Source organism: Alligator mississippiensis, chromosome 2, assembly GCF_030867095.1.
Source record: "Alligator mississippiensis isolate rAllMis1 chromosome 2, rAllMis1, whole genome shotgun sequence".
NCBI lineage: Eukaryota > Metazoa > Chordata > Crocodylia > Alligatoridae > Alligator > Alligator mississippiensis.
The window spans coordinates 184036284-184062990 of NC_081825.1; the positions used below are offsets into that span (position 1 = coordinate 184036284).

General features: G+C 45.0%; 1 protein-coding gene across 16 annotated transcripts in view; it reads left to right on the forward strand.

Moving 5' to 3' along the window:
• CRACR2B (calcium release activated channel regulator 2B) overlaps nt 1-26707 on the forward strand; it is a 78185-nt gene that overhangs the window by 37452 nt on the left and 14026 nt on the right. For 10 of the 16 annotated variants that reach the window (XR_009460000.1, XM_059722546.1, XM_059722548.1 and 7 more), the window contains 10 exons: nt 495-610; nt 3647-3881; nt 5414-5525; nt 10421-10592; nt 15825-15971; nt 16565-16655; nt 17032-17124; nt 19454-19641; nt 20381-20452; nt 21341-21395. Coding sequence is in view for 15 of the 16 variants with exons in the window: in XM_059722546.1 (XP_059578529.1) it covers nt 3690-3881; nt 5414-5525; nt 10421-10592; nt 15825-15971; nt 16565-16655; nt 17032-17124; nt 19454-19641; nt 20381-20452; nt 21341-21395 (1122 nt within the window). In the remaining variant the exon portion in view is untranslated. The remainder of the gene's footprint in view (nt 1-494; nt 611-3646; nt 3882-5413; nt 5526-10420; nt 10593-15824; nt 15972-16564; nt 16656-17031; nt 17125-19453; nt 19642-20380; nt 20453-21340; nt 21396-26707) is intronic. The other 6 variants (XM_059722551.1, XM_059722553.1, XM_059722543.1 and 3 more) reach the window with 1 other exon arrangement.

Genomic DNA, 26707 nt, shown 5'->3' on the forward strand with positions numbered 1-26707 from the left:
TTGAGTTCCAACTTTGTTTCCGTTGTTTGCCAAGAGCCCCCACCCAAATCAAGAGGTCTGTACAGCATATGAGAACCAATTTGGGCTGAATGACGCACTTCAAATAAATATTGTTACAGCTGTCATAGAAGTCAGCAGCTCTAACACTGAATGCTCTTGAGTAATAAGATAATGGAATTTTTATATCGTTGTTTTTTTCAGAGCAGAACCACCCTTTAACTTGCCAAAGAGCAACAGAATGGAGAGTCAACAGTGCTGTACATAGCTGCCTTGTCCTTCTATTATTTGTGTCAAATGCCTCTTGCCTATGCACATGACATTCTTTGTCCTTCTTGTGTAATAAGAGCGCAAACAAAAATTCTCTTGGCTGCAATTACTGCCCCTATACGTGGTTTTTAATTTCTTGGAGATTAAAAGAAAAAAAGTTCTTTGGCAAGTGCTGTTAAATCTGCTCTCGACCTGTCTGCATGGTTAAGTCCTGTTCTTGGTTGCAGAGCTTAACTGTCCATAAGGAGAAATCCAAAGCAATCAGTGCAGCAGGACTTAAATTGTTACTGGTATCAAGGGACAACTGTTTATAGGAAGCTCTACTGGAACAGTGAATTGGAAGGTAGGAGGGTGTAGGTGGGTGGGAGTGTGTGTGTGTGTGTGTGTCTGGCAAGTCCATAGTTTTGAAGTATTTGTAACTTGCTGAAATTGTCTCTTTTGGCTGAAATTCCTCTCTGTTGTGGGCATTTCCTTCCTGCAGAGGTCAACATTTTAGGTGAAACTTCTTTATTTGGCAGCTTTTGAACTCCTGAAGCACAAAGGTCTGGAGATGGAATGGTGTAGTTGAGAGAGAGATTCTAACTCCCTTCCATAGCCAGCTCAGCACCAGGGTCTGAATGTCCTCCCTTCCCCAGTTACCCACCTTGTAAGCTGGAAGAACTAGCTGAATAGAGCACAGAGGACCTAGAAGGACAAGTGGGAAGTAATAATTCACTGCTGCCTCAGTAGTGAGACCACCACAGAGTGAGAGACAGCTCTGAAGGCAGCAACATCCATCCCTCCCCTTTATATATTGGGTATGGAGAATGGTATGTGAAATGCTGGTGTGTGAAACACTGGGATTGTTTCATTGAGGTCTGTGGAAATGACACAAAAGTTCTTATGAGGGGCACAGAAGAGAAAACAACTCAAGGTCGTGTGCAAAGTACTTTTTACTCCACAAACTATATTATCTTATAACGTCCTACTTGTAACTTCTCCAGCTACTGTTCTTCCTTGCCAGTGCTTGAGAATGGGGCTTCCACTAGAATCAGATCAGAGTCCTTAGGGTGAGCAAATCTGAGAACCCAGAGCAGGGAGCCGAGGCAGAGTTTTTTTGCCAGGGTTCAAGAAGAGTTTTCACACTTGCAGGATAAGGAGAAGCAAGAGTGCCTCCCATCTCCTCAGCCAACTCCCCTGCCTTTCAACTTTGATTTTTGACCATGAGAAGTTGGGGGGGGGGGGGTGTGAATCCACTCCACCCATTTTACAAAAGTGCAGAGAAAAGTTGGAAAACTTGTGATATAGGAGGAATGGTTTTGTGACTGAGCAGTAGAAGCTCTTATTAACAGTATTTCCCATTTGTCCCTCTGTCCTATGTGCTCTACCTGTGTAGTTCTTCCAGCCTGCAGAGTGGGCCACTGGAGCAGTGAGAGGAGTAAGGAGGGAGAGGCATGGACAAAATCTAGAATTTTGAAAAGGAGGGTGCACATGGGCGGTGCATTGTCGCATACAACACAATACATATTTTTCTCGTTAAAAATAAACTAGAAGCTTTACTAATACACTAGGGGCTGTATTTATTCCATTTAAGATTGAAGTAAAAACAAATATAACATCATTGGAGTGAGTTGCAGTTTACAGGACTGTGAAATTAGAGCTTCATTACCAGGAGCAGCTAACAGATAGCAGCATTGTAGAACAAAGGCTAGCTTGACTGGTGGAACATCAAGATCATTAAAAAGGAGAGAGGGTCATTAACACTTGTGGAATAAATAGTTGAGAATGGATAAGATAGATGATAATGAGCCATGAAGTCCAGTGACTCCCTCAGCGCTGCTTGATTAGAAATACTCCTGCCACTGCCAGGCAGTTGGTTTTGAACTTTGGGTGGAGTAGGAATCAAGGGGGGGCAAGTGCTCCAGTGCACCCCCTTTAATCCACTCCTGGGGAGGGGTGACCATTTGAACCCTGGCGCTGCCCTGGCTATAGGAGGGAGAAGGGTTTATCAACTCTGTTATGCACCTAGGAAACTAAAGCAAGGGAAGACTAAGGTGGCTAGCTCCAGAAAACCTGTTGCAGAGCCAGGAACTGAACTGAGGTCCCCGTGATCTAACCAAAGACTTCATAACACAGATGACTCTTGGAGGACTCTGGCTCTAATAGGGTAGGGACAGACATTACACACAAACCGGTTTAAGTGATCAGAGACTGGTTTAAACCTGTAACAGATGTTCGGTGCACATAAACCAGTTTGAAAATGGCTGAAACTGATTTCAGATACTGATTTAGGTCAAACCAGTTTTAAGTCTGATACTACACTCAACCAGGTTTATGCAGTGTCTGTCCCAGACCCCTTGCTGGTTTAAGATAAACCAGATGCCAGGATGCTGGGGGTATGCTCTCTGGGCTGAGCAGGGCTCTCTGCTCCACAGCAGGGCTGGCCCCTCCCCTCTGCTCCCCGGCTGCAGCTTGGCAAAGACTGCAGGCATCTACTTGGCTTCTGCTCCCCACCACAAGCAGGGATTCTGCCATCCCCTCTGCCTTACACAGATGCACAGCATTAGCTAGCAGGCCACATGCTGACTATGGTCTCAGACAGGACAAAGGCAGAATCAACAGGTAGCTGGTAGCCTCTGTTTTCTTAATGGGGTGATAAACACTGAGTTAGGGGTGATATAAACACTGTGTTATCAATTCCCTGCTGGGCTGGTCAGGAGTCGGGAACCTCTCCCTAATCAGAGCATCCTGCCAGGGCCTGGCCATGCCCCCCTCAGCTCAGCACTGTGGAAGAGAAGGAGGCCTTCACCCCCAGCTTCTTGCCCAAGCCACTGCAGGCATATGCCTGCATTTTTTTTTTTTTCTTCAGTCCAGAGGGGATGTCTGTATGGTTACAAAGTGGCTTAGCCTAGCCAGGTTAGACTAACCTGCAAAGATTGGATCAATTTAGGCTCAGGCTTTTTGAATGTCTGTCCCTAGCCATAAAGGCTTTACCCCTTCCTGGCCATTCCTCAATCCTATAGTGACTGCACATTGCTAAATCTTTTCATTGGCAATCAACTCTTTCCAATGCAAATTAGTGTAGGACTGGGCAGAAAGAGAAAAAAATGGGGCATGTCCTTTTTTAGGCTTTGACTGTGAAAGCCCCATCAGAGTAAATGGCACCATAGGCTCAGGGACACCTGTGCCTTGTATGTAGTGCACAGCCTTCTGTAAGGCAGTCTCCCTAAGGCTGCTTCTCTTCCCCTTCTGTTTGCCCCCAGTGACATCTATGGCCACTTGGAGGAGGAGGTGCAGGGTGGAGCATGAATCTCCTTATTTTTTAAATGTGTGTGTGGAAATGGAGGAGCACACAGGTTTTTTTTTTTTAATGTATTTGTTTCTGTTTCTTCCATTCCAGCTATTCAACCTGTCCCAGCCCCAGCTGGGAGAGTTTAGGGAAGATGGCGAGCCAGAGGGGATATGCCCACTGGGAGGGAGAGGAAGAAGAGGATGGGATGGCTGTTGATGCCTTCCCTTCCCATCCCTTGAGTGAAGCAGAAGATGTTCAGGTGGAGATGCTGGAGAAGGCTAGGGAGCTTTTCCAGCTGTGTGATAAGGAGGGGAAAGGCTTCATCACCAAGCTGGACATGCAGGTAAGAGGAACAGCCATCCTGCTCTCTTCCCATGGAGGAAGCTGTAAAAAAGGTGGGATCTGGGGCTGGGGTAGGAGGGGCATGTCTCCATTTCACACTGCAGGATGCCCTCTGTGTTGCCCTGAATAGCTCCCTGTCACCTACAGGTCCATCAGAGATTATTCCAGCCAGCCACTCACCCCTTGAAAAGGAGAGAATTGAAGCTTTGCCTTTGTCAGTTTTTCTGAAAATATGTTTCTCCCTTACTCCACTGCATTTCCTCCAAAACAAGAAATATGACTTGATTTTTTTTTTGTCCTTTTGATTGTGCCAGCAACTTCTTCTGTAGACGGTCTGTAAGGGTTTCCTTAAAATCTAACTCAAGGACTCACCTGGTGATTTTTGGTCTGAAAAGGTGCTGCTTTCTAAGGGATTCTTTTTAATCACCTTTTGGAATTTTTGGGAGGGGTTGGGGTTGTTTTGGGGGAAAGTTGGAGTTTTTGGAGGGTTTTTTGGTGGGGGGAGGAAGGTAGTTTGTTTTTTACAGCTTTATTACTTAAGATGCATCTCTTATGGCTGTATCTGTAGTTCACATTTGACAGTCTAATTATGTCCCAGCTCTTTCTGCTTACCATTAATTACAGGTGTAGGTCGTGCTCAGTAAACAGGAATTGGCTCACCTGTTTGGTCATGGGTTGTGCATAATTTTCTGGGCTTTTGTTAACAGGCTTTGTTAAGCATTACTAAGAGCTAACAGGTGTGATCAGGATCTCAGTTGCTGTATGTAGCTCCTTGGAGCCCTGATCTCATTTGAGGCACCTTTGTGCTCTGCAGTGTATGCAAATGTCCCTGCTGGGAAGTGTTGTTTTTTTTTTTTCTTTCACCCTTTATCTTATTTTATATTTTTATCATTGTTCCCATCTTATGGATGGAGAACTGAGGCACTGAGATACCGTGCCTTGCTTGTACTGATACAGGAGGTCTGTGGCAGAGCTGGGAACCCAACCCAAATTTTTCTAGGTGTCATCACACTAGGCCATGTTTCCTCACTGATGGGAGTAACAGGGTAAGGGGGCTGGCCCCATAGTACCGCATTGTTCTATCCCAAGAAGCATGTACGAATGTCCACAAAGAGTTGCTGATGGTCTTGGAAACCAAGTCCAAACTTTCTCAGTCAGGAAGGATAAGTGGGGAGACTGACTTGGGGGGGATTAAGGAGACAAGTTTTATGATGGGGAGGAGGCAGAAGAATAGCTGATCCTGAAGGAGTCCTCCTCAGAACAAACTAACCTGGAAAAAGGAGAATGCCCTCTGTACTCTCCTGGCTGTTCATCCAACTTGCAGTTCTCAGGCACCTGTAACACTGTCACCCAGAGGCAGCACCTAAAATAGGTTTTTCTGCCATACCGTCCAGACAGTTTATTGTAACATCACCTTAAACTGGGATGATCACTCTAGGCCTGACCCAACACAACTGAGTTCATTAGGAGTTATGGGAAAAGATTTGGATTAGATTGATCTGGGTCTTTGGCTTGTCCCTTCTGTCTCCACAGCGGCTCCAGAGTGAACTCCCTTTGACCCATGAACAGCTGGAAGCAGTTTTTGAAAGCCTAGAGCAAAACAATAACGGGTATCTGACACCTGTTGAATTCAGCATGGGATTAGGTAAGAGCAGTGCATAGACATGGGTAATGCGCATCTGTGCAAATGCAACTTGGTACCGTATATGGAGAGGTGAAAGACAGCTTGTTGGTGCTGTTACACTGTTACCTTCTGCTTAGACCAATCCTTCACCTCTCTCCTTCTTCATCTGAATTGAATATTGTTCTTGGTGGTATGTGTAACACAGTTCTTAAATGGCTCCCATCCCTCCCAAGCATTCTTGTTATTCACGTCCTGTAGAACATTTATTTTATCAGTTCCTTCAGTACTTCCCTGTACCTAACAGCCATATCTCTGAACTTTGCTTATCACAGATGTAAGGAGTGTGTATCTGGTGATGTGCCATACATGGATTTCCCTTCCATGTTTCCAACAGCAGGAAATTTGAGGTCAGCCAGATGCAGCAGGACCCTTGTTTTATGAGGGAATAAAAATCTATCTCAGAAATGAGCTCCATCCAGTTGATTGATGTGATTCGGCATTCCAGCTGTCCAAATATGCTGATAGAAGTGTAGCTCACTTGATAACACAGAACTACAGTTGCAGATCTGTTTTCCTACAGGCTGCTGTACGCCTTTATTAGCTGCTAGGAGAATGCTGGTGCTGTAAAGAAGACCTCATCAGCAGCAGCCCTGGCAGAACAAGCTGCAACCAGTAAAGAAAAACAATGACCTACCTCTACACTGGGCACTTCTTTCTCTTAGCTGTTCATAAAGCCTCTGTAAATACACCCCCAGTCAGCTTTGTTGCTTTTTTAAAAGGCATCTTGTTACCCATGAGCTTGCATTGCTTGAATAGGTGGAGAGTTTGATTTCAGGTGCCTCAAAGTCACTTCTGGAAGAAAAAAAAAACTTTGGTCCAGATTTAGTATATTACCCTCTACACAAACAGACAGCCATTGATCTAAGAGCTTCTAAAGGGACTTTGATTTTTCCCCCCCAGAGCGTGGAAATTAGAATTAGGCCCCCTGGGTTTTTTGGTGTTTCTAGGTGGTTACCCCAAAATGGAGCCCCTCCCCTCCTTCATGAATAGGAGAGAAGCTCTGAAGTTTTTTCTCAGAGGGTCTTTGAAAAGCAACACAGCTGGCTTCATTGTTCAGAACCCAGGGTATTGGCTCAGTGAATGCCTATGTTGGGTATTCAGTGGGATGGGAGCAGGTAGTTTGTCCTGTTAGTGGTTCCTACTCCTGCAGCTCATCTTTTAGAGCACTGCTTTGTGCATTCCCTGAGCATGAGCACGAGTGGCACACGTGGGATGGTGCCAGGTCCCTGAGCTCTGGGCAAGGACAAATGCTCTGTAAGAGCAAGGACATGCCAGAGGCCAGCTGTACTCCTCCATATTTCCCTTCCCAAGAACATGGAGCCTGCCCATTAAAGCTATGTTGGGCTCTTTGTTGCAGGTGGGACATCTAGTACCTCAGGAATGCCTGTTCTGTGTTTTGTTCATGAGGTCCTGGGACAGGAGCCTCTTAGGTGCCACCATTACTTCAAGTGTTTGTCATGGTGCTCCCATGTGCAGTACTGACTTTTTGAAGGGAAAAGGCTAGAACTTTGTTGCCTCCTTGTAACAGGGGCAAATCCCCAGAGTGATTGCCATGCATGGGAAGCCCTGAGCCAGCTCCATGAATCACAGTTCTGGTGCAAGCAAGCACAGCGGCTTTCCTTACCAGTGGAGCTGACCTACACTTGAACCTAAGTATGAGCCCCCATGTGCAAATCATAGAAAATGAGGGTTGAAAGGGACCTCAGGAGTCATCTAGTCCAACGCCCTGCTCAAAACAGGACCATCCCCAACTAGATCATCCCAGCCAAGGCTTTGTCTAGCTGGGTCTTAAAAATCTTCAAAGTTGGAGATTCCACCACTTCTCTAGGAAACCCATTCCAGTGTTTCACCACTCCCTTACTGAGATCCTAATATCCAACCTAAACTTCCCTTGCTGCAACTTGAGACCATTGCTCCTTGTTCTCTCATCTGCCACCACTGAGAACAGTCCAGCTCCATCCTCTTTGGAATCACCTTTGGGGGTATTTGAAGGCTGCTTTTAAATCCCCCCTCAGTCTTCTCTTCTCCAGATTACAGACAAATCTCAAGTACTGGCCTCTCTATGAGCTTCCCAACCATGCTGTGCTGTAACTGGGGTAAGTCTGTGGGTTAGACAAGGCCTTTAGTCCTTGTGTCTGCTTTTCCCTTGATCTTACTTCATTTAAACCCACCTTTTGTGCAAAGACAACAGTACTGAGTTAGGGTTCTCTTACTCCAGGCTTATATGGAGGTGGGGAGGGTGCCTGTTGATACCAATAGTTTTGGACCAGTGTAAAATGAGTTACCCAATAGTCTGTCAGGCTCCCTATGTCTGTCATAGGAATTCCCTTTCTAAGGACTTTAATAGAGATTAGAGCATGCTTTGGACCATCAGAAGAGCCTCTTGTATCAGAGGTTCTGGCAGTCCTTGCTGAACTGGGCCTGGCCTTATAAAAATCCACAGAAATACACATGCTTAAAGGTATACAAGATAAAGGTATCACTTGGATGTTCCATTGTTTCCTTTATTAGTGCTTAAGATTTTAGCTCTTTGAAGTAGTGACTGTCATTAGTAATAGTACTCAGAGCCATGTAGCTGAGGCCCAGCAAATGCTGGAGGATGAGCTGTGCCAGGTGCTCTGCTCTGCCATGTTATACCTGGTTTATGAGCAGGGATCCTGGTTTTCTCTGATTTAAAAAAAAATAAAAATTTTTCTGTTTTTAAAAAAACAAACCCCAAATACCACATTTTCCATAATTAAAACAAAACACCACTATATATTGTATGTGTGTGTATAATCACAGAAAAATGTGGATTTTGAGGGTTTTTAAATCAGAAAATTTTGGATTTTTTTTTTTAATCAGAGAAAATCAGGATCCCTGCTTATGAGTTAGCCAAGTCATGTGGGGATCCCAGCAGGCCTATTCATATTGGGCTTCAACCCACAGGCTGGGGCTGAGCCTGTAGGTTCATAGCAGGCACTCATATTACAGGAATGTAAGCTCTTGCTACCATGAGTGTGCGTTGTAGTGTGACTAGCCTATTTAAACATTTCCTGTATGTCAAAGAATGGCAGCCAGCTCTGTATTTATGGACTTTCACCAGTCCAAAAAATGGAGACAGATGTACTCTTAATCTCTGTGAACATGCCTGGAAACCACTGATCAAGGCTGTTCAAGGAGGATATGGGACAAGGAAATGATGGGACCTCATTCACAATAAAACAAAACTCGATGTCCTGTTAATAGGGCCTCATGCAAATAGTAGCCCATAATGCTGTCTTTCTAAAGATGTAGCAGAGACCCCTGGCCTGAACATGCAGTTTAGAACTAGGACTGGTGGCTTTGAGATTCCAGCCCTGGTATTGACTTGAGGCATTGATAGCTTAAATGACTTCCCTACTGTCAGAAACCAGTTGCAGGGCTGGGATTAGACCTTAAAAGTTCCTGGTTCCTTGCTCCATGCTTTGGAAGAATGATGTGCCCTCCTCATACTTACCATCTTGAAGTCAAGACCAGGCACCTGTTTAAGAGATGCTCCAGCAGTAGTAGAAGTTATTGGCTTGCTGCTGAGGTTACACAGCACAATTCTATTGCCTCTGGGTTCTGCAGAAAGTCAGAATCACTAGATGCTCATAAAGATGCCTTCTCACTTGAAGCCTTTGTCTTTTGTGATGGAGAAAATCAGTTGGTTTATTCCCTCAAAAAGAAATCCATCCCCCCCTCTCTCTTTTTCCTAGCTTGCAATAGCTGCTACCTGTCTAGCATAAAACCACACCCCTTAGGTCATAGCTCAGGCTTAAAGCCATTTTTGCAAGGATGGAGTGACTCTGTTCAGAGACTTTCTTTGGAAGGCATTGTACCGGCTCATTTAAGACTCAGTCCTTGTCCTGCAGCACCTACCATCAAAATAGAATCATGTGGCTGGAAGGGACCTCATGGACCTTTCAGTCCAACCCCTTACCCAAGAGGCAGGATGCACTATTTCTAAGCCATCACAGACAAGGACCCACCCAGCCTCTGCTTGAAACCTTCCAATGAAGGAGATGCCACAGCTCTTCTGGACAACTTGTTTCATTGTCAAACTGAGTTTAGAGTTAGAAAGTGTTTCTCAAGATTTGATCTGAACCTGCTTTGCAGTTTAAGCCTTTTGCTACATGCCCTGCCCTCTGTGGCAACAAAGATGGAGAAGCATTGTTATCTTTTATGGTAGTCTTTGCAAGATTTGAAAACTGTTATGGTCCCTCCTTTTGTTGCCTTTTGCCTAAACTAAGCATACTTAGTTTCTTCAGCCTTTTCTCCTTGCTTTTCAACCCCTTTTATCATTTTTGCCTCTGGGTCCTTTCCAGTTTCTTTGTACATGTAGACAATGGGTTGGAAAGAAAAAAGATTATGACCTAATTTTTCCTATGGGGCCTGGAAATATATGTTGGTTGCTTTTGTAGGTTCACAGGAGTTTGTGGCAGAGCTGGGAACTGAACCCACAATTCCCATCCACTGCCTCAGCCACACACAGGTGTGTCTTTCCCTTCTAGTTATACAGAAGTGGAGTGGTAATGTGAATGCTTAGTGCTGAGCATCCTCTGAAAATCCCAAGGTACTGTGCCTGCTGCTCATATCCACCATCTTGTTGGATAACAACATTGTTTGGTGATGTGAGCAGTACAAGAGCCCAGTGTTACAGATTAGAAGCCAGTTTCCTGCTTCCTTTTAATGGTACTGTACAAGGATTGTTGCTTTCAGTCAGCAAGCTCATTTAACAGTGCACAGGCACCATTAGATTTGTTCTCAAGGAACAGCTGGTTCAGGTTGCTACCCAAGCAGAACTGGGAAAGCTGATTTTTATGCCTTCTTTCCCCCATCCCTCCCTCCAACAGGGAAGTTAATAGGGATCGATCTGTTCCAAGGATCTGGGAGTACAGATCACTCAAGACATGAGGAGACCTTTGAGTCGGGATGGTCAGATGACCTGGATCAGACAGAGGATGAAGAAGAGAAACGATTTTGTTCAATGTTGGAGCAACTTGGATCAGCCCAGGTCTTGGAGGAGTAAGTGAGAACCATCCCTTATTTTGCTTTGTATTTGGTTGTATTCTTATAATAGCAGTATATCATGTCAGCAGAAACACAAAGGGATTGATCAAGTACTGCTGGTTATCTTCAGGGATGTGGCTTTAGGAGTGTTGGATAGGCATTTCCTCATCCCGTCTTTTGTGCTGAATTCATGAGCTACTATGGAAATGTGATGCAGAAAGTGGGTGATATCTTTTATTGGACCAACTGCATGATTATTGGGACAGTTAGACAAGCTTTTTCATGCAATGCACTCTTCTTCCGGTTTCAGTCACAGTAGTTTAGCTGACTGGTCATCATCTGTTCTTAACAGAATACCTTGCCCAGGGAGTTTCCTAAGCTATAGACTTTTATTTATCCATTTTGACATACAGCTGATGTCAAAGTGCCCAAGAGATAGTGACCAGCCAATGGGGATTTACATTGATAACGCTGTGGGTAAGCTCTTGCTTTGTCAAAAAGCATCGTTGTTTATTCAGGAGACCTTACATTTCAAGGGGTTTTTTTCAAAATGATCTGTGCGTGCTGCATTTCCTGGGACTGATTTTTATCTTAAAGGATGAAGGGATAAACAGACCTTACTGGGATTTGGATCTCTGCATCAGGGATGCTAGATAATTCAGATCCAAATGATACCTTTGTAGCTGCTCTTCAAATAGAGGTATTTATCTGTGCACAGAAAATTCTCTGAACTACGTGGCTGCAGATTCTTTAGTTGGTGACTTATTCCATGATTGTCCCTTGAATATGAACAGGGGAGGGTTGCACTGAGATCCTAGGATCCTGTTGCACAGGAGCAGGATTTAGTAGTCACACATGCAGCCACCATGTCAACTTCTATGAGCTGATACCTCATGAACTGTGACACTTAAAAAGCTGCTGTGTCTCAGTCAGAAGCTGTAGTGCCCAACTTCTTACCAGTATCCAGCACTGCTTTTCCTACCCCTGTTGGCTCAGGAGAGGATGCATCTTGAAATGGTCACTGGATCTCACAACAACATTTACTGTGAAATACCTTTTAAATTAAACCCAATGAAGCTGAACAGAGCTAACTACCCTGTGTAAAGAACTGTAACTTTTCCATTATGCTAAGGTGACATGGTCTTCTGCTAATGTCCAAAGAAATTAGAAAGACTCCTCATAAAGGCTGTCCCTGTGGACAACCTTTTTTCTGATTTGAGAAGAGTCCTTAAAGAAATAATATTTAAAAAAATAGATTAAATGGCATAAAATGCTGCACTGGATAAAAACTATACCCTTTATATTCTCTCTTTTTTAATTATTATTATTCCTTTTAATCTTTAATTGAAAGCTTTGTGTCAGGGCTAGAATTATATGCCTGCTTAAGAACCACTTAATGACTTGGAAGTGGGCTGAAGGGGGCAGAATTAGAAGCAATGGCCTCAAGTTTCAGTAGAGGAAACGTAGTTTGGAAATTAAGATGAACTTTGATTATGAGGGTATTTAAGCATTGGAACAGGCTACCTAGTGAAGTTGTGGGATCTCTATCCTGGGAAATTTTCAAGAGCAGGTTAGACCAGCGGTGCTCAACCTATCTGGCCATTCAGGTGGAAATAAGTGGTGCAGAGTCAGTCTCCAAGCTTGATCTAGTCAAGGGTTTGTGTGCTAGATTCAGTTGTAGAGCAACTACGTATTCCAATCTATCCCTGCATGCTGGATCTGTCTACAGAGTGGCCCTGCACACCAGTGTCATCTGGCATGTGGGGCTCCCTATGGGTCCAGAACTCCAAGAGCTGCAGCAGATTGCTGTCACTGCTCCCCCACTGGCTCATTTTCAGACCCATGTGGCCCAGATGACATGGCTCCATGGATCAGATCCAGCCCCTGGGTTGTAGACTGAGCTCATCTGGGTTCTGCAGACACTTGGCTGGGACAGACTAGTTGGGGATAATCATGCCTTGAGCAGGAGGCTGGACACTGACCATATGAGGTCCCTCCAGGCCTGGTTTCCTATGATGTACCGTAAATAGAACTTATATTCTTCTTCTTTTCCTGATACCTGTGCTTCTTTTTGACCCTGCCATTACCTATATGCTGGTTGGGGAGAATTCCAAAGTTGTGGTTTTTTTTTTCACTGTAAGATAATTTTGACACTGAGTTTATTATATACTGAGCTAATGTTTGACTTCCAATCCAAATTATATTTGAACGGTGGCAGTCCAATAGCACGCAGGGAAATCCATTCTATGAGTAGTTTCAGGCTAATGCCAGTGTCCTGTACCCAGGCAGTAAATCTACTTCAAGACCTGCTTATAGTCAGGAAGCAGAATTTCCTGCTGTTTCTTCACTTCCTTTTTCAGAACCTAGCATAAAAGAACCACCACCACCACCACTGCAAACATTTCTTTTTGGACTAAAAACACTCACATACAAAGAAGAAGGGCTAGGTGCCTGATTGTACAAAAGCACCACATAGTGACTCCTGCCACAAGAATATTCCCATCCCAGCCATTGCTGCTCCCAGGTCTCTCTGCTAAGAAATATTGAGCAAAGGAGCTGGCACAATTAATGGGAATATTTTTGCATTGCCTTAACCACTAGATAGTCTTCCATTCTCTGAGTTCAACAGAAACATTGTGAAATAAGGTTACAGTTTTGATTTTGTATCTGGCCATCTTGCTTTTTATAAAATGGAATTAATTCAACCTTGTGTTACTTCTACTCTCACCTATACTTGTCATGTTTTTGTGTCATAAGGATCAAATTAACTTATTTTTCATTAAATGGCAATGAGGATTTTATTTTTAAACTAAGATCTGGAGTTTTTGGTAACTGGAAAAAAATGGTGGTCATTTATTTGAATAATATCTATTTTTCCGCCTCTTGTATAAAAACTGGATGGAAAAATGTTGACCAGCTTGACTATCATTGCTTCTGTGGCTCAAATGGGTTTTGTACTTTGTAAGCATGGAAGGGGAGATTCTCTCACAAATGCGTAATAAGATTAAAAGCACATGTCCTGTTGGATTCTCAATGAGCTCTGTGCTCATATCCCTTGTAGATGCTTTTGAAATTCCCTCTTTAATTACATCATCTTAAGTATTGCTATTTTAAATTGAGACTGCTAAGAATTAAGCTGTCTTTTTTTTTTACCTTGGTTTATAACTTGTATGGTGGTAGCACCTAAGATTTCCAGTTTGAACTACTTCCCACTGCCCCAAGTGCTGTTCAAATGTAGAATGAAAATATGGCACTTATCCCAAAAGAATATGTGTGAACAGCATTTAAACCTTGCATTTGGTATTGGGAAGAGTAGCAGGTTTGAGGGGGGGGGGCGGGGCAGGGTTATTACTGTTTATACAGCGGTTCAAAGACATCTCAGGTTCTTTCCTTCGCACACTAAGAAAAAATAATTTAAAGGGTGGCTTCTGGATGTGTGATTTTTTTTTTTTTTTTAAATGAATGGTTAAACCTTTCTTGAGAAGGGAGTTTAATTTCCTTTTAAAGAAAAAAGTTAAGACAGTTTAGTGCTTGGAGTGGTGGAGTAGAAGACAAAACTCCCAGCTACTATTTTTAGCTTCATCATGAGCTTGATGTGGGGCTTTTGGTACCTCAGTTCACCCCTCTATAATATAATGTGGGCCAGACTGCTCTACCTTTCAAGAGTGGTGGAAAACTGACACTTGTAAAGGGCCTGAAGATATTTGAATTATTGCTTTTTTGCTGGGTTGCACCTAATTTGTTACTATTTAAGTCTCCCAGGTTTTAAGCCAAACTCATGATCTTGAGGGTCCCACTCCAGATTTGAGAGTTTGGTGTTAGCAATGCACAGTTTGTTTGCGAGGATGAATTTTTTTGGATGATGACTTCATTCACTGATAGAAAGCAGGGTAGATATGCACGTTTTATAGGCTAACAAAATAACATGGAGAGAGAAAGTGTACAAGTTTTTGTGAACCCAAGTTCACTTCAGAAGATGCTGTACAAGTACGTGCAGAAAGCAGAGTATGAGAACTTGCTTTCTCACTCTCTTGCTCATTATTTAGTTAGCCTATAAAGATGCATATCTACTCTGACTTCAAACTAACATGGCTAAGCACCTCTCTTAATTCACTGATACCATCTGTGGTGGGCCAGTAGGGGGCACTCCTGTGCTGAGCCACCTGCCTCACTGCACCCTGCCAAAAACCAAACTTTGGATGCCTCTCCAGGGGCGCCAACTTATGGCCAACCCCCTTCTTGGAGCACACCTGCAAGCCTAGGGTACCACTGCCACCATCCGGACTCAGGTCTTTGTCTGTGCCCTGTGCTGCCCAGGGTACATAGACCCTGTAGACCTAAGGGTTGCTTAACCCCAGCAGAATATATCTGGGTGCTTCTCATAGCCTGAAGCATAGAAAGTGGCCTCCCTTAGTCAGCTGAGTACAGGGAGCAAGAAGGCTTGCCCAATCCCTCTCAAGCATGTACAACAAGGCTGGCTATAATGAATAGCTTTATTGGGTAGAGAGGCTAGGCGTGGGGAGGGGTACAAGTCAGAGAAGTACCAAAAGAATAACCCTGAGCAAACAGAAGTAGCTTGGTAGCCTTTTGATACACAACTAGAGAACATTAAACTAAGTTCCTAGTTAAGTTTCTGGTAAGTTACTTCTGCATCCAGCAAATGAGGGGGAGCTGCAGAGGTCCGTGTGTGTGTGTGTGTTTTAAAACGTCCGCCTCTCTTCTTCCTTCAGGGACCCTCTTACATAACCCTCCTGACCTCAGCACCTGGCCCCAGTCAAGGTCAGGTGTCATTTGACGCCAGCCAATTGATTTGAAAAACATCACAGTTACCTAATGGCGTGACATGGCCTTAAGTCCCTGCCTTTAGGTCGTGAGGTCAGAGCTCAAAACAATAGAGAGGTTACACTCGCACCCTCTTACCTGAGGCCCGTCGCATGGGCAGTGGCAGCGAGTTGGCTGCCTAGTAACTGGATTGATAGACACATGAGAGTGAGAGGGGAACAGGTGAGGAGGCTGGGAGGGAGTTTTCACACCATCCACCAATCCAAATAGTTCTTTTGTCATAGACACGTTGGGTTCCTGTCCAGGTCCTGATCTCAGTATCACAGCCCCTCCAATGCTGCCCGGGAAGTTGAGGGGAAGCACCCCTCTCCTCTTGGACATATGAGAGAGGAAAAGCAAGCATAATCCTGTGATAACTTGGAAATGCCCCTGTTGTTTCCTTTCCCTCTTGGATGTTTGCTCCAGTCAGAGTGAGGTTCGGGAGCTGTGGGCTCGGCTCCGGAAGGAACGACCAGAGCTCTTGGCCAATTTTGAGGAGTTTCTGTTCCGTGTCTCTTCGTACATCAGGGAGGTGAATCAGGAGAGGGAATCGATGGAGCAGGCACTGAAAAGGTAAGAAGACTTGTGTGGTCGCTCGTCTGTGGCCTCCAGGGAACCAACTGGGGCTCATTCTATACAACCTAGCTCACCATTTTTCCTGAAATACCAGGAAAACCTGGTGCTAGCTAGGCTGGATGAGCAAACAGGGACTTCTGTGCTAGGTATAATGGTGGCTTGTCTATCCTATCCCATTCTTGGGGGTCGGACTCTATGATCTATTGAGGTCCCTTCCGACCCTAACATCTATGAATCTATGAATGAATGAATCTATGAATTCTCCTCAGAATGATATTACATTAATGCATACCAGCTTGCTAGCTCCTAGGGATAGGTTTGCTCTAAAAATAAAATTGGGTGCAAGTTAAAATGCACCCATAAAGACTTCTAGTAGTATTAGAATCCCTTTAGCTGTCTATGAGCCTGGAGCTCAGGGAACCTGGGCAGCTCTTATTGTGAATCCTGAATTCATTTCAACACCCCCGTCTTCCCTAACACACACACCTTTCTTATTCAGTAAAGTTTTCCCATTCCTTGTCCTTTCCATTTCTTCCTCTTCCACATTTACATTCTCTCTCACTCTCTCTCTTTTCACTACCCCTTTGTAGGAAGGAGACAGATCATGACAGAGAAGTCAGGTGCCTTTATGAAGAAATGGAGCAGCAGATCAAAGTAGAAAGGGAGAGACTGCTCTGTCAGGTAAATCCTTCTTTCCAAGTGGAAAGGCCTAAACCCTTCCCAACTCTGAAGCCAGGGGTTGTGTCATTTAGCACAGTGTTTCCCAACCAGTGTGCCGCGGCACAAAAGTGTGCCATCAGAAATGAACAGGTGCGCCGTGGAATTCAGCCATGGCAATGATCTACAATAGGTATGAGGATGGGGAATGCTTTAACAGGCGTGCTACGGAAAATTGTTATAAGTGTGCCTTGGGCTGGAAAAAGTTGGGAAACCTTGATTTAGCTGCTGACTTTAGGGCAGAGGATGGTGTTATCTCTTCCATGCCCTGATGTTTGGAAGTATTAGCCCCCGACCACTGTACAGAATGAAGAGCTGTGGCCCTTTACCCCCCACACAGGAGTCACTGAGGCATGAGAAGAGCAGCCTGCTGCAGAAAGAGCTGCGCAGCAAGGAGCAGGAACTGGAGAAAATCCTCTACCGGCAGAAAAAGGTAATGTGGCCTTCCTGAGGAGGAACAACTATGCATCCCCCCACTCCTTCCTTGGATATGCTCCTTCTCTGGATTGCCCTTGGCAATGTGCAAGCCTCACCAGCTCCAGCTCTCATGGAAGTGGATGGTGACGGGGCCAATTCCAGCTCCAGCTGTCACCATTGGGGGCTGGCTTGTCCTGCATGCCTTTTTTTAAAAAGCTGCTTCAGTATATCTGTTTAATTTTACATATGTTTTTGGAATCCGTTCTTATGTTCCTCACTGACAGTTCATCTGGCAGTGGTAGGAAGTAAAAAAATTGGAAGGTTAAAAGTGCATGCCTGGCTGGGCAGCAGCTCTGCAGAAAAGGACCTGGGGGTTACAGGGCACGGTAAGCTGAATATGAGCCAGCAGTGTGCCCTTGTTGCAAAGAAGGCTAACAGCCTACTGGCAACAGATTTACCAATGCAGCCCAGTACGCCAGGGGAAGTGATTATTTCCCTCTATTCAGCACTGGTGAGGTCACATCTGGAGTGCTGTGTTCAGTGTTGGGCCCCCCACTACAGAAAGGATGTGAGCAAATTGGAGAGGGTCCAGCAGAGGGTGACAAAAATGGTAAGGGGGCTGGGGGACATGACTTACGAGGAGAGGCTGAGGGAACTGGGCTTATTAGTCTAGAGAAGAGGAGACTGAGAGGAGACTTAACAGCAGCCTTCAACTACCTGAAGAGTGGTTTGAAAGAGGATTGAGCTAGACAGTTTTCAGTGGTGACAGATGACAGAACAAGGAGTAACGGTCTCAAGTTGCAGCAAGGGAAGTTTAGGTTAGATATTAGGAAGAATTTTCTCACTAGGAGGGGAGTAAAACACTGGAACAGGTTACCCAGAGAGGTGGTGGAATCTCCATCCTTGGAGGTTTTTAAGACCTGGGTAGACAAAGCCCCTGCTGGGATGATCTAGTTGGGGATGGTCTTACTTTGAGCAGGAGGTTGGACTAGATGACCTCCTGAGGCCCCTTCCAACCCTCACTTCCTATGATTCTATGACTTGGGAATGCTCTCAGAGATGCTACTAAATATCCAAATGGTCTTTTGTTGCTGGCAGAGACAACCCGAGCAGGGTGTGGGGCCCAGGGCAAATCGGCCTGTATGGAGCCCCAGCCCTGGACACGAGGAAGCCGGCGGCAGATTTGGTGGTGATGGGGGGGGTGGGTGGTGAGTGGCCAGACATGCTGGTGGGTAACAGCCCAAGGGAGAAGAGGGTGCCGAGGGGCCGGATGTGAAGCCAGCGGCAGTGCAGAGTTGCTGTGCTACTCCGCCCAGCTCCTTGGGGACCCCTAAAATGCAGGGCCTGGGGTGCTCACCCTGATTCAGTGCTGGCTGCATGTGATGGCAAGAGTTCCTGTTTTGAGATGGGGAACTCTAAGGGAGGGGATGGGGTCATGACCAGGTGGTAAATTAAATTTAAGTCATATAAAAGCTAAGTTAAACAATACAACAGTAAAATTAATATAATTAATATAAAATGAATACCAGGTAGCTTAAAAGAAAATCAGTCCAGGCCTGACAATGGTTTGTGTTTGAACTTCTGATGCATACCACCCTTTCAGTCCAGGTGACTTAAGGGAACAGGGTGCCCAATTCTCTTGTGCCCTTTGCATTATTATTTTGTGAGCTGACAGCGATAGGGTAAGATTTTGAGTGAAATGCAGGAAATCTTCCAGGCCCTTGCTATGATCATGTGACCACTCCTAAGCAAGAAAAACCCCAAACCCGCTAATCTAAATGAAAGTGGTGCTGCTGAACAGTGTTTTCTCCATGTATTCCTCCATGTATCTGTGTATATCCATCCGGTATCTAAAACTTAGTATATACTTTCTTTTCCATAACACCTGGCATGTTGGGTTTCATTACAATGACTGGGAGTGTTAGTTGCTAATAGTAAAGACCTCTTCTGGATCAAAGATCATCAGAGTTACTGCTGTTCCTCCATTCTTGATTCTCCTCCATACTGTTTTTGCTACTTCTGTTCCACATCAGGGTGTAACTTAGCCATTTGTGTGCTAGAGTGAGATTGTAAATCCAGTGTTGTGATGCAAGGAGTCAATAGGTGAGTACAAGTCACGGGTTTTGAGTTTCCCAGCTTCTTGCCATAAGTCCGCTGGAATATAATGCTAACCTTTTTGTGTGGCCTCTGGACCATCTCCTCAATGGCATTGCATGTGTGTATGTGTGGTGCTCTTCCGGCCTGTTTTACAATTATGGCAGCTCAAGTCTGGTACGTGACTCATTATTTAAAAACTTTTTGTCCTCTCGCTGTCTCTCTCTGTTTCTCTCGTTCTGCTTTCACAGCTAGAACACCAGCTGCAGTCACTGAACTCGGAGCAGCTGGAGACCCGAGTGCAGAATGAGCGGCTCAGACACCTGAATGAAAGCCTTCTGGAGCAACTGGAGAAACATAAGTGGGAGCTGGAGGTAGCCAGGGGCCATTTGCAGAGGCTTCAGAAAGAGTCACAGATGGAACAGGAGCAGAAGGACAGGTGTGCCTGGCTGGGGGTTGCAGAGCATTTGGTTCGACTTGTGAGCTGGTTCTGCATGATTTGCCTTACCTGGAACTTGGTAAAAGGAGAAGTATGGTGGTTAAAGAATAGAAGAAAACTTAGCTTTCATTCTCTCATATTGTCACAAGCTTGTTACCTCATTTGGGGGGGAAAAAAACAATCTTGGGTTTTCTTATTGGTTATGTACAACCTCTCTAAATATAGGTATTATGAGGCTAAATTAATTAATGTCACTAGATGCTGACTGGAAAGCACTGGAGAAATGTAAAGAACTTTTTTTTTCTGTATGCAGTACAATAGGTCTCCTCTTCCATGTGCTTCAACCAGTTAATTGCATCCTCAGCAGGGTATATTCTATCTATTTGTGTATTGCTGTCTATTGGGACCATTGTCAGGTGTGTCTTCAAGCTTTAGCTAATATTTAGCCTGTCCATAGCAGCTGCTCACCTATAGAGCTCCAAGCACCTTATGAACAGAGGTTTTACCATTGGGGAATTGAAATGCAAGGAGGGAAGGTGAGTCTCCCATGTGGAACAGAGTGAAGCTAGTTTAAAACAAGGTCTTCTGACCCTCAAACCAATGCTGCATCCAGTCAGCAAAGCTATTGTTGCAGCTGCCAGGCTGGTAGCTCTGGCAGAAATGTACAGTACATGTTTGCATGTAAGGAATTTTTTTCCCCTCAGTCTTTTTTTAATCTTATTTTCTCTCCTTGACTCAGGGATGTATTTAGAGTGTCTAAGAACATGCAGAAAGAAAAACAAAGCCTCCTGCGACAGCTGGAGCTCCTCAGGTACGGGGAGCCTGGACAAATTCCAGCTTCAGAATAGAGGGGAGGAGAAGCTGGGTAGAGAAAGGACATTCTCCAGAGTGCAGGCAGAAACTGGTAAAAACAACCTGGCAGCTAACAAGGCAGCTTCTTTGCTCTGAGTCTGAGGCATCTATCTGACTTCCAGAGCTGAGTGTTGTTCAGGATAGGGATAGGGAGTTATTCAGCCAGTACCTGAAGATGTTTTGAGCTAGTACATTAGGTCTGAGTGTCCTTTCTGCATGTGCCAACAGTGTTGTGGTCTGATTCTTTCTCTTCAGAAAGCTGTTGTAATATGTGATGGGGTGTGTGTGTACGTGCACGCGTATATATTTTGCGTATGTATATGTGTAATATAAATAGTGTGTGTGTGTGTGTGTGTGTGTGTGTGTGTGTGTGTGTACACACACAGCTATCTCTCTCGATAGGTATAGATATATAGAGCCGTGTGTGTGTGTGTGTGTGTAATACATGTATAGCCCTGTGTATGTGTGTATCTACCCCCCCCCCAGGCTATATCTATCTACACGCACACGATATAGATAAGCCAAAAGGATCACAATGGTCCCTGACAGGGTGCTTCCTTGCTCTGTGTGTGTACACAGACATACAGCTATATATGAATCCTCTCAAGGACCATTGTGATCCTTTTGGCCTAACTGTCTCTGTATAAGTCAAGGCATATTATTTACCCAGTGATTCCTGGTGGAGGGAATTGATTTTTTCCTTGCTGTGTAAAGGGGCCACTATGGTGCTCAGATACTATCCAGACTGAGACCCCAAATCCCATTTGCCAGGCAATAAGGGTATTTTTTTTGCCTCTTCATTCATACATTGATCTCTGCTTGTGTCTCTTATCTTCCTGTGGAACAGAGAGATGAACAAGAAGCTTCGAGATGAGAGAGATGCCTTTGAAGCCAAGAAGCTGGTTAGTCTAAAAAAGAAAATCCTAATACCTAACCACCCTCCTTTCGTCTGCTGCGGTTGCTGTTGCCACTCAGGGCTCTGGCAGTTCCACGGGGGACACTGACCAAAACATCTGCGGCCTTTGTGAGGCACCTCACTGTGGACTTCAATGCACCTCTTCACTTTAGGGGAGAGCTATGCTGGTTTAATTAGGCATGTGAAAGGGATTGCCAAAGAGCAATGTGACAGTCCTGAGAGGGGAGCCCCAGAGTAGGGGCTCTCCGTGAAACTGCAGGGAAGTGAACACCTTTTATGTACATGCCAAGCCCAGGGCCTTCAAAGGAAGGAGGCCAGTGTGGAAGGACCCCCCTGCCTGAGGCTGGACTAGGCTAAACTCAGTGATGTGGTGGCAGAATCTCAGAGAGGTCCGCTTTCAGCAGGAGTCTGGTGCCACCTGGGCAACCTTTTTGACTTTACAGCAAGTGGTACTGCCTGGCTCTTCCTTCCACTGTGCCTGCCTCCCGTTACCAGTGCTGAAAGCCTGCCCCCAGCCCCAGTCCTACACAGTGTGCGTGCCCAGGGTCCTGGCAGCAAGCCAATAATGAAATGGGGGAGGGTCTAATGCTGTAAATGAAGATGGAAGTAGAAGGGTCTGGGTTTGTAGGGGAACAGCACTATGGGTCACTATGGGCCATATCTTTAATCCTGTTCACCAGCAGCCTGGAGATGCACTGAGCAGAGCTCTCATCTGCTTGTGTTGTCTGAGGCAGGAGGGTTCTTTTCTATCTTCTCACGTGGTCTCCAAGACGTACACAGGAGCACATGGTTTATGAGGATGTTCTTGTTCCCTTCCCCCTCAGCTCTTGATTCATCCTCTATCAGAGCTTCTCCATTCCCTTTGGTCCATCCCAGCAACAAAGCCAGTTTTCTCCCAGCCCTGCTGCTAGGCTGTTAGTGAAAGCCCTGGAGATGAACTGGCTTTCAGCAGTGTGTAGGCTGAGGGGGGCTGCAGCTGAGGTGAGGCTTGGAGTAGCATTCAGCATGTCAAAGCCAAAGTGGCAATGGGGCAGGTTCCAGTAAAACTGAGACTCAACAGCAACCCTTCTTGGCCTACAGTGCAATGGAAGATGGAGTGGAGAGTTGTGGGGTCATCCCCAGGGAGTGGCTTTTCTGCACTTTAGTCCCTATAGTTGCAGCTGCTGCTCTTGGAAGAAAGGCAAGAGTCAAATACAAAGAGGAAGGGCGTGTTTGAGAACATCTTTCATCCTAGTAACTACTCTGTGTAGGGAGGGAGGCTGGTGTCTGTCACCTGAATGAAGAATTATTAAAGCTGCTAAGTGTGTGTGTGTGTGTGTGTGTGTGTGAGTGGTACCAGTGGTACTGGGTTTCTGGGCTTCTAGCAGTTTATGTAAGGTCACAGCCAGAATCCATCCCACATGAATGCATGGCTCCAGGCTTCCAGCTTAGACTCTCTCTGGGATGAAAAACATTTAGCTTAAAACTCAGGAGGAAGAACCCACTCATCTCCCCTGGAATGGCTGGAGTCCCTGCTGCACTACGGAGATGGTATGGAATGATCCAGGATGCTCAGTCTGACTCAGTAGTTGTGTATTGCACAGATGGCATGTCCTCAGCGTGTTCAATGTTTTATTGCCCCCTGCTGGAAAAATAACTAAATAAACATGCGTACATTAGTGCTGAGTCCAATGCAGGTGAGAAAAAAGGTGCTTTTTCAGTGTTGACTGCTTCAATACCCTGGCTTCCCATATGAACTGCAAAGGTTTCTGGGTTCCACAGGGTGGGATGGTCATCAAGTACTGTAGCAGGTTGCTGGGACAGTGACTGTTTTTTGACTTCTTACTGACCTGTTTGACTAGAAGAAACCCTTCCTTCCCATCCCCCTCTTTTCTTTCAAACTAAGGTGGCCATATCTGTGCAAGGTGCTTCTTGCCGCAGTGCAGTGAATCTACAGATGGGTTTGTAATAGTGTTTGGGATATCCCTTTCTCTGCATATAGGTTTGGCCTATGCTGACATCACCATCATGGTCTGTCACAAAAATGGGAATGGAAAGGGGGTTTGTTTTTTAATATTAAGTAAAGTAGGAAAAAGCATGGTCATTTGTGGCATGAAGTGTCTATGTCTGTCTTCTGAAGAACTGTCTACATTGCCATTGCAGAAGTGATGATGGAGCGGTATACAGATCCCCAAGTGAGCTTGTGCTAGCAGTCTGGCTGCCCCAGAATGGCTCAACACAGGCTAATACATCCTGATGAGACGCTGTGATTGCATTGTAGATATATCCTGTTTGTTCATTGCCTTGCAAGACTTGGTTCCATGACAACTACGAGGTGCTCTTAGAGTACCAATAGCACTAGTAAACACAATTTGTTTCTTTCTTCCTTTTTAAGATTCTTCCAAAGCAAAAAGAAGAGTAATGCTGTATTCTGTCCTTCTAGATATTTCTGCCTCAGGATTGTCTCTTGTCTCAGTTTTTTTGGTTTTTGTTTGTGTTTTGTTTTTTAAACTATTCTTAAGGAGGTAATAGTGATGAAAAGTTACCATCCTATCTGGGTAACATCCATACACACTAATATGGAACCTGGAAAACACTTTTGCTCTGGACTTGGGGCACTTGAGGTTCAGAACATACCTGGAAATGGAATATTCCTGAAAAAAATCTAAGCCCCAGGCCAATATTGGCAATGAAAACTCCTACCTCATGCAAACTTACAGGTCAGGAAAATGCTATAAGTGTGGGGGAGACCCTAAACTGCTCTAAATCAATGTAGTTCCATTGAAGTCAGCAGGGCTGTGCTGATTTGCATTGTCTTGGGTTTCTAGCTTCAGATGAAGAATGCTGCTCTACAGAGGTTGTAATTAAAACCCCATTTTTGCACAGGTTTTAAATTACCCTAGCTAGGAGTTAAAATATCATGCTTCATAGAAAAGCAAGTTCAGGGGAAACCAGCTTCCAAGACATTAAAATAATACCCAGGTGTTCCAAACAAGAAGCAGCTCAAACATTTAGCTGTAGGGGGTGGGTGGGTGTGTGAGAGAGAGATGGCCTAGGTTATATTTAAAATTTATAAGCCAGATGCTGTACTGCAGCTGAGGTACATAGAGAACAGGTAAGAGGACATCATAAGGCTTGCCCTGCATTCCTCTTTACCTGCCATAGATCTCCCTGGGGCTGATCCCCTTGCACTACCCTTTTTCCCCCTACAGTGCTAGTGGGGAGGAGAGTTACCATGTGACAATCCCAACATTGATATGGCTTTCCACCCCCACCCATCCAGCCTCCCCAAATGACATGCCTTGCTGTGGTGACAGTCCCATGGTAGGTGAAGCCTGCCCTAAGATGGTATGGTGCAGAGAAATATTCTGTATCTAGGGAAATTGTGGGTAAACTGTAGATTATAATGGAAAACACAAGGCTTAGACTTGGACCATGAGTGCTTGTCCTGACCAAGGACTTATTTTCCCGCAGTGAGCCCTTTGCTAGGGGTCACTTGGGACTTCCTGGTCTGCCTATTCTGTTTGCTATGGAACTTGTTTAAACAGCTTGCTGCTTTAAAAACCAATTTCCATTTTCTACCAGGGGTCATTGGCTGTCAGCTAATCTAAATTTTCATTTCACTATGAAGTAAAACATGGCTCCTGGGGCCAGAGGGATACAGATCTAGTGTAGTGCTCTTTGGGGAAACCTACAGACTCTATGAAGATTGATGTTATATTTGCAGCACCAGTGGGATGTTTTCCACCTGCTCTTTCTGTGGCTTTTGTATGAATGCAGAAGACACCTGTGGGGAGAGCAAACAGATGCATTTTATTTTTTTTTAATTTACAAAACAGAAAAATGGTGCAAGTCTGCATCTCTGTAAACAGGTTAATATTGTTTCTGGGGGACAATGTAGCATATAGGATGTCTGTAGCAAGCATGTTAGTGTGGCTAGAGTAAGAGTCATTGGCTGCCTGCACTTCTTAGTGATGGGTTTTATCCCTTGCTCTTTATAAGAGTTTTTAATATCACTATAGACATGTTTCCGGTGGATCTTTATGGTCATCTAGTATCTAGGCCAGTGGTCAGCAACATTTTCTAGCAGTGGGATGGAATGGCCCAGCTTGGGTCCAAGGCAAGCCAGCACTAGACCCTGGCCATTGCCATTGCTTCTCCTTGCCACCTGGTTGAGGTACAGCACAGGGAAATCTCCCCACCAGTAAGGTCACCTGCTGCTGAATGCTGCTGAAGCCCCAGCTTTGTGGGCTGGATCCAATGACTGCAGGTTGGATCCCACCCACAGGCCATAGGTTACTCAACCTTGATCTAGATCATGTGTAGAGGTTTGAGCATCATTACCCACAAGTAATTTGATATTTTGGTTCAAGCAGCTCAGACTTGTGGTGTTTAGATCTGGAGGTGACAGGTTTGCGTATTCTGTTTGTGTAGCATGGGTTATCAAAGGTGCCAAATGTACGTGATTCTTCTGTTTCTCACCAGTAGCGAGACCCAGACTGCACAGAGTGTGCCAGCCTTGGAATGTGAACCAGAGGGCACACTTCTTTCTTCCATAGCAAACTCCATGAACGCTTTGCCTCCATGTGTCTCCATGAACACTGTCTCTCCAGCTCTGTTGTACAGTTGTGATGTCATGCTTGTGGTGTTGCCATCTGTGTGACAAGCCAAAGCTATGCAAACTTGACAAGCCAATAAAAGCATGGCAAAAACTAATAGTAGGGAAAAAACCAGGCAATTGTGTGTCATTCTTTTTCCTAAGTAGTATGCCCTGAGTAGGTTGTGTTTACTCTCTAGGTAGGGCCCTGTGCTGATAGATTGCTCATGAGTCAATTTGCTCCGAAGGGTGACTACTGGACTTGGTGCATCATATGAATGCCAGGCGAGCTGTGAGTAGGTACATGCTTCCAAGGGTCTAAAGAATGCACTTGAATGTAACAGGTCTCCTTAGTTTAAACCCTGAATGTTTTCACCCTGATCGCTGTGTCTTCTGCTTCATCCTTGAAGGTAGGATGGAACCAGGGTCTAATCTGAGCCTCCTGAGATGAGATTTCCCCAGGTGTGCTCTGGTGGCCTCTGGCTGGAAGGTGTGTGCTTGGTGGCTGCCTGAAAATGAGGCATTCACCTTTCTATAAACCAGCCTTAAACAGGACAGCTTTTTGTAATCAGATAGATAACCAGCATGACTCCATGCTGCTTGGCCCTATGGCATAGACCTGAATTCTATTTAACAAGCTTCCCTTTTAAGAAGCTCTGAAAATGAAGAGTCAAATCTTCATCCTCTTGGAAATCACTTCTCAGCAACTAACTCTGCTGGTT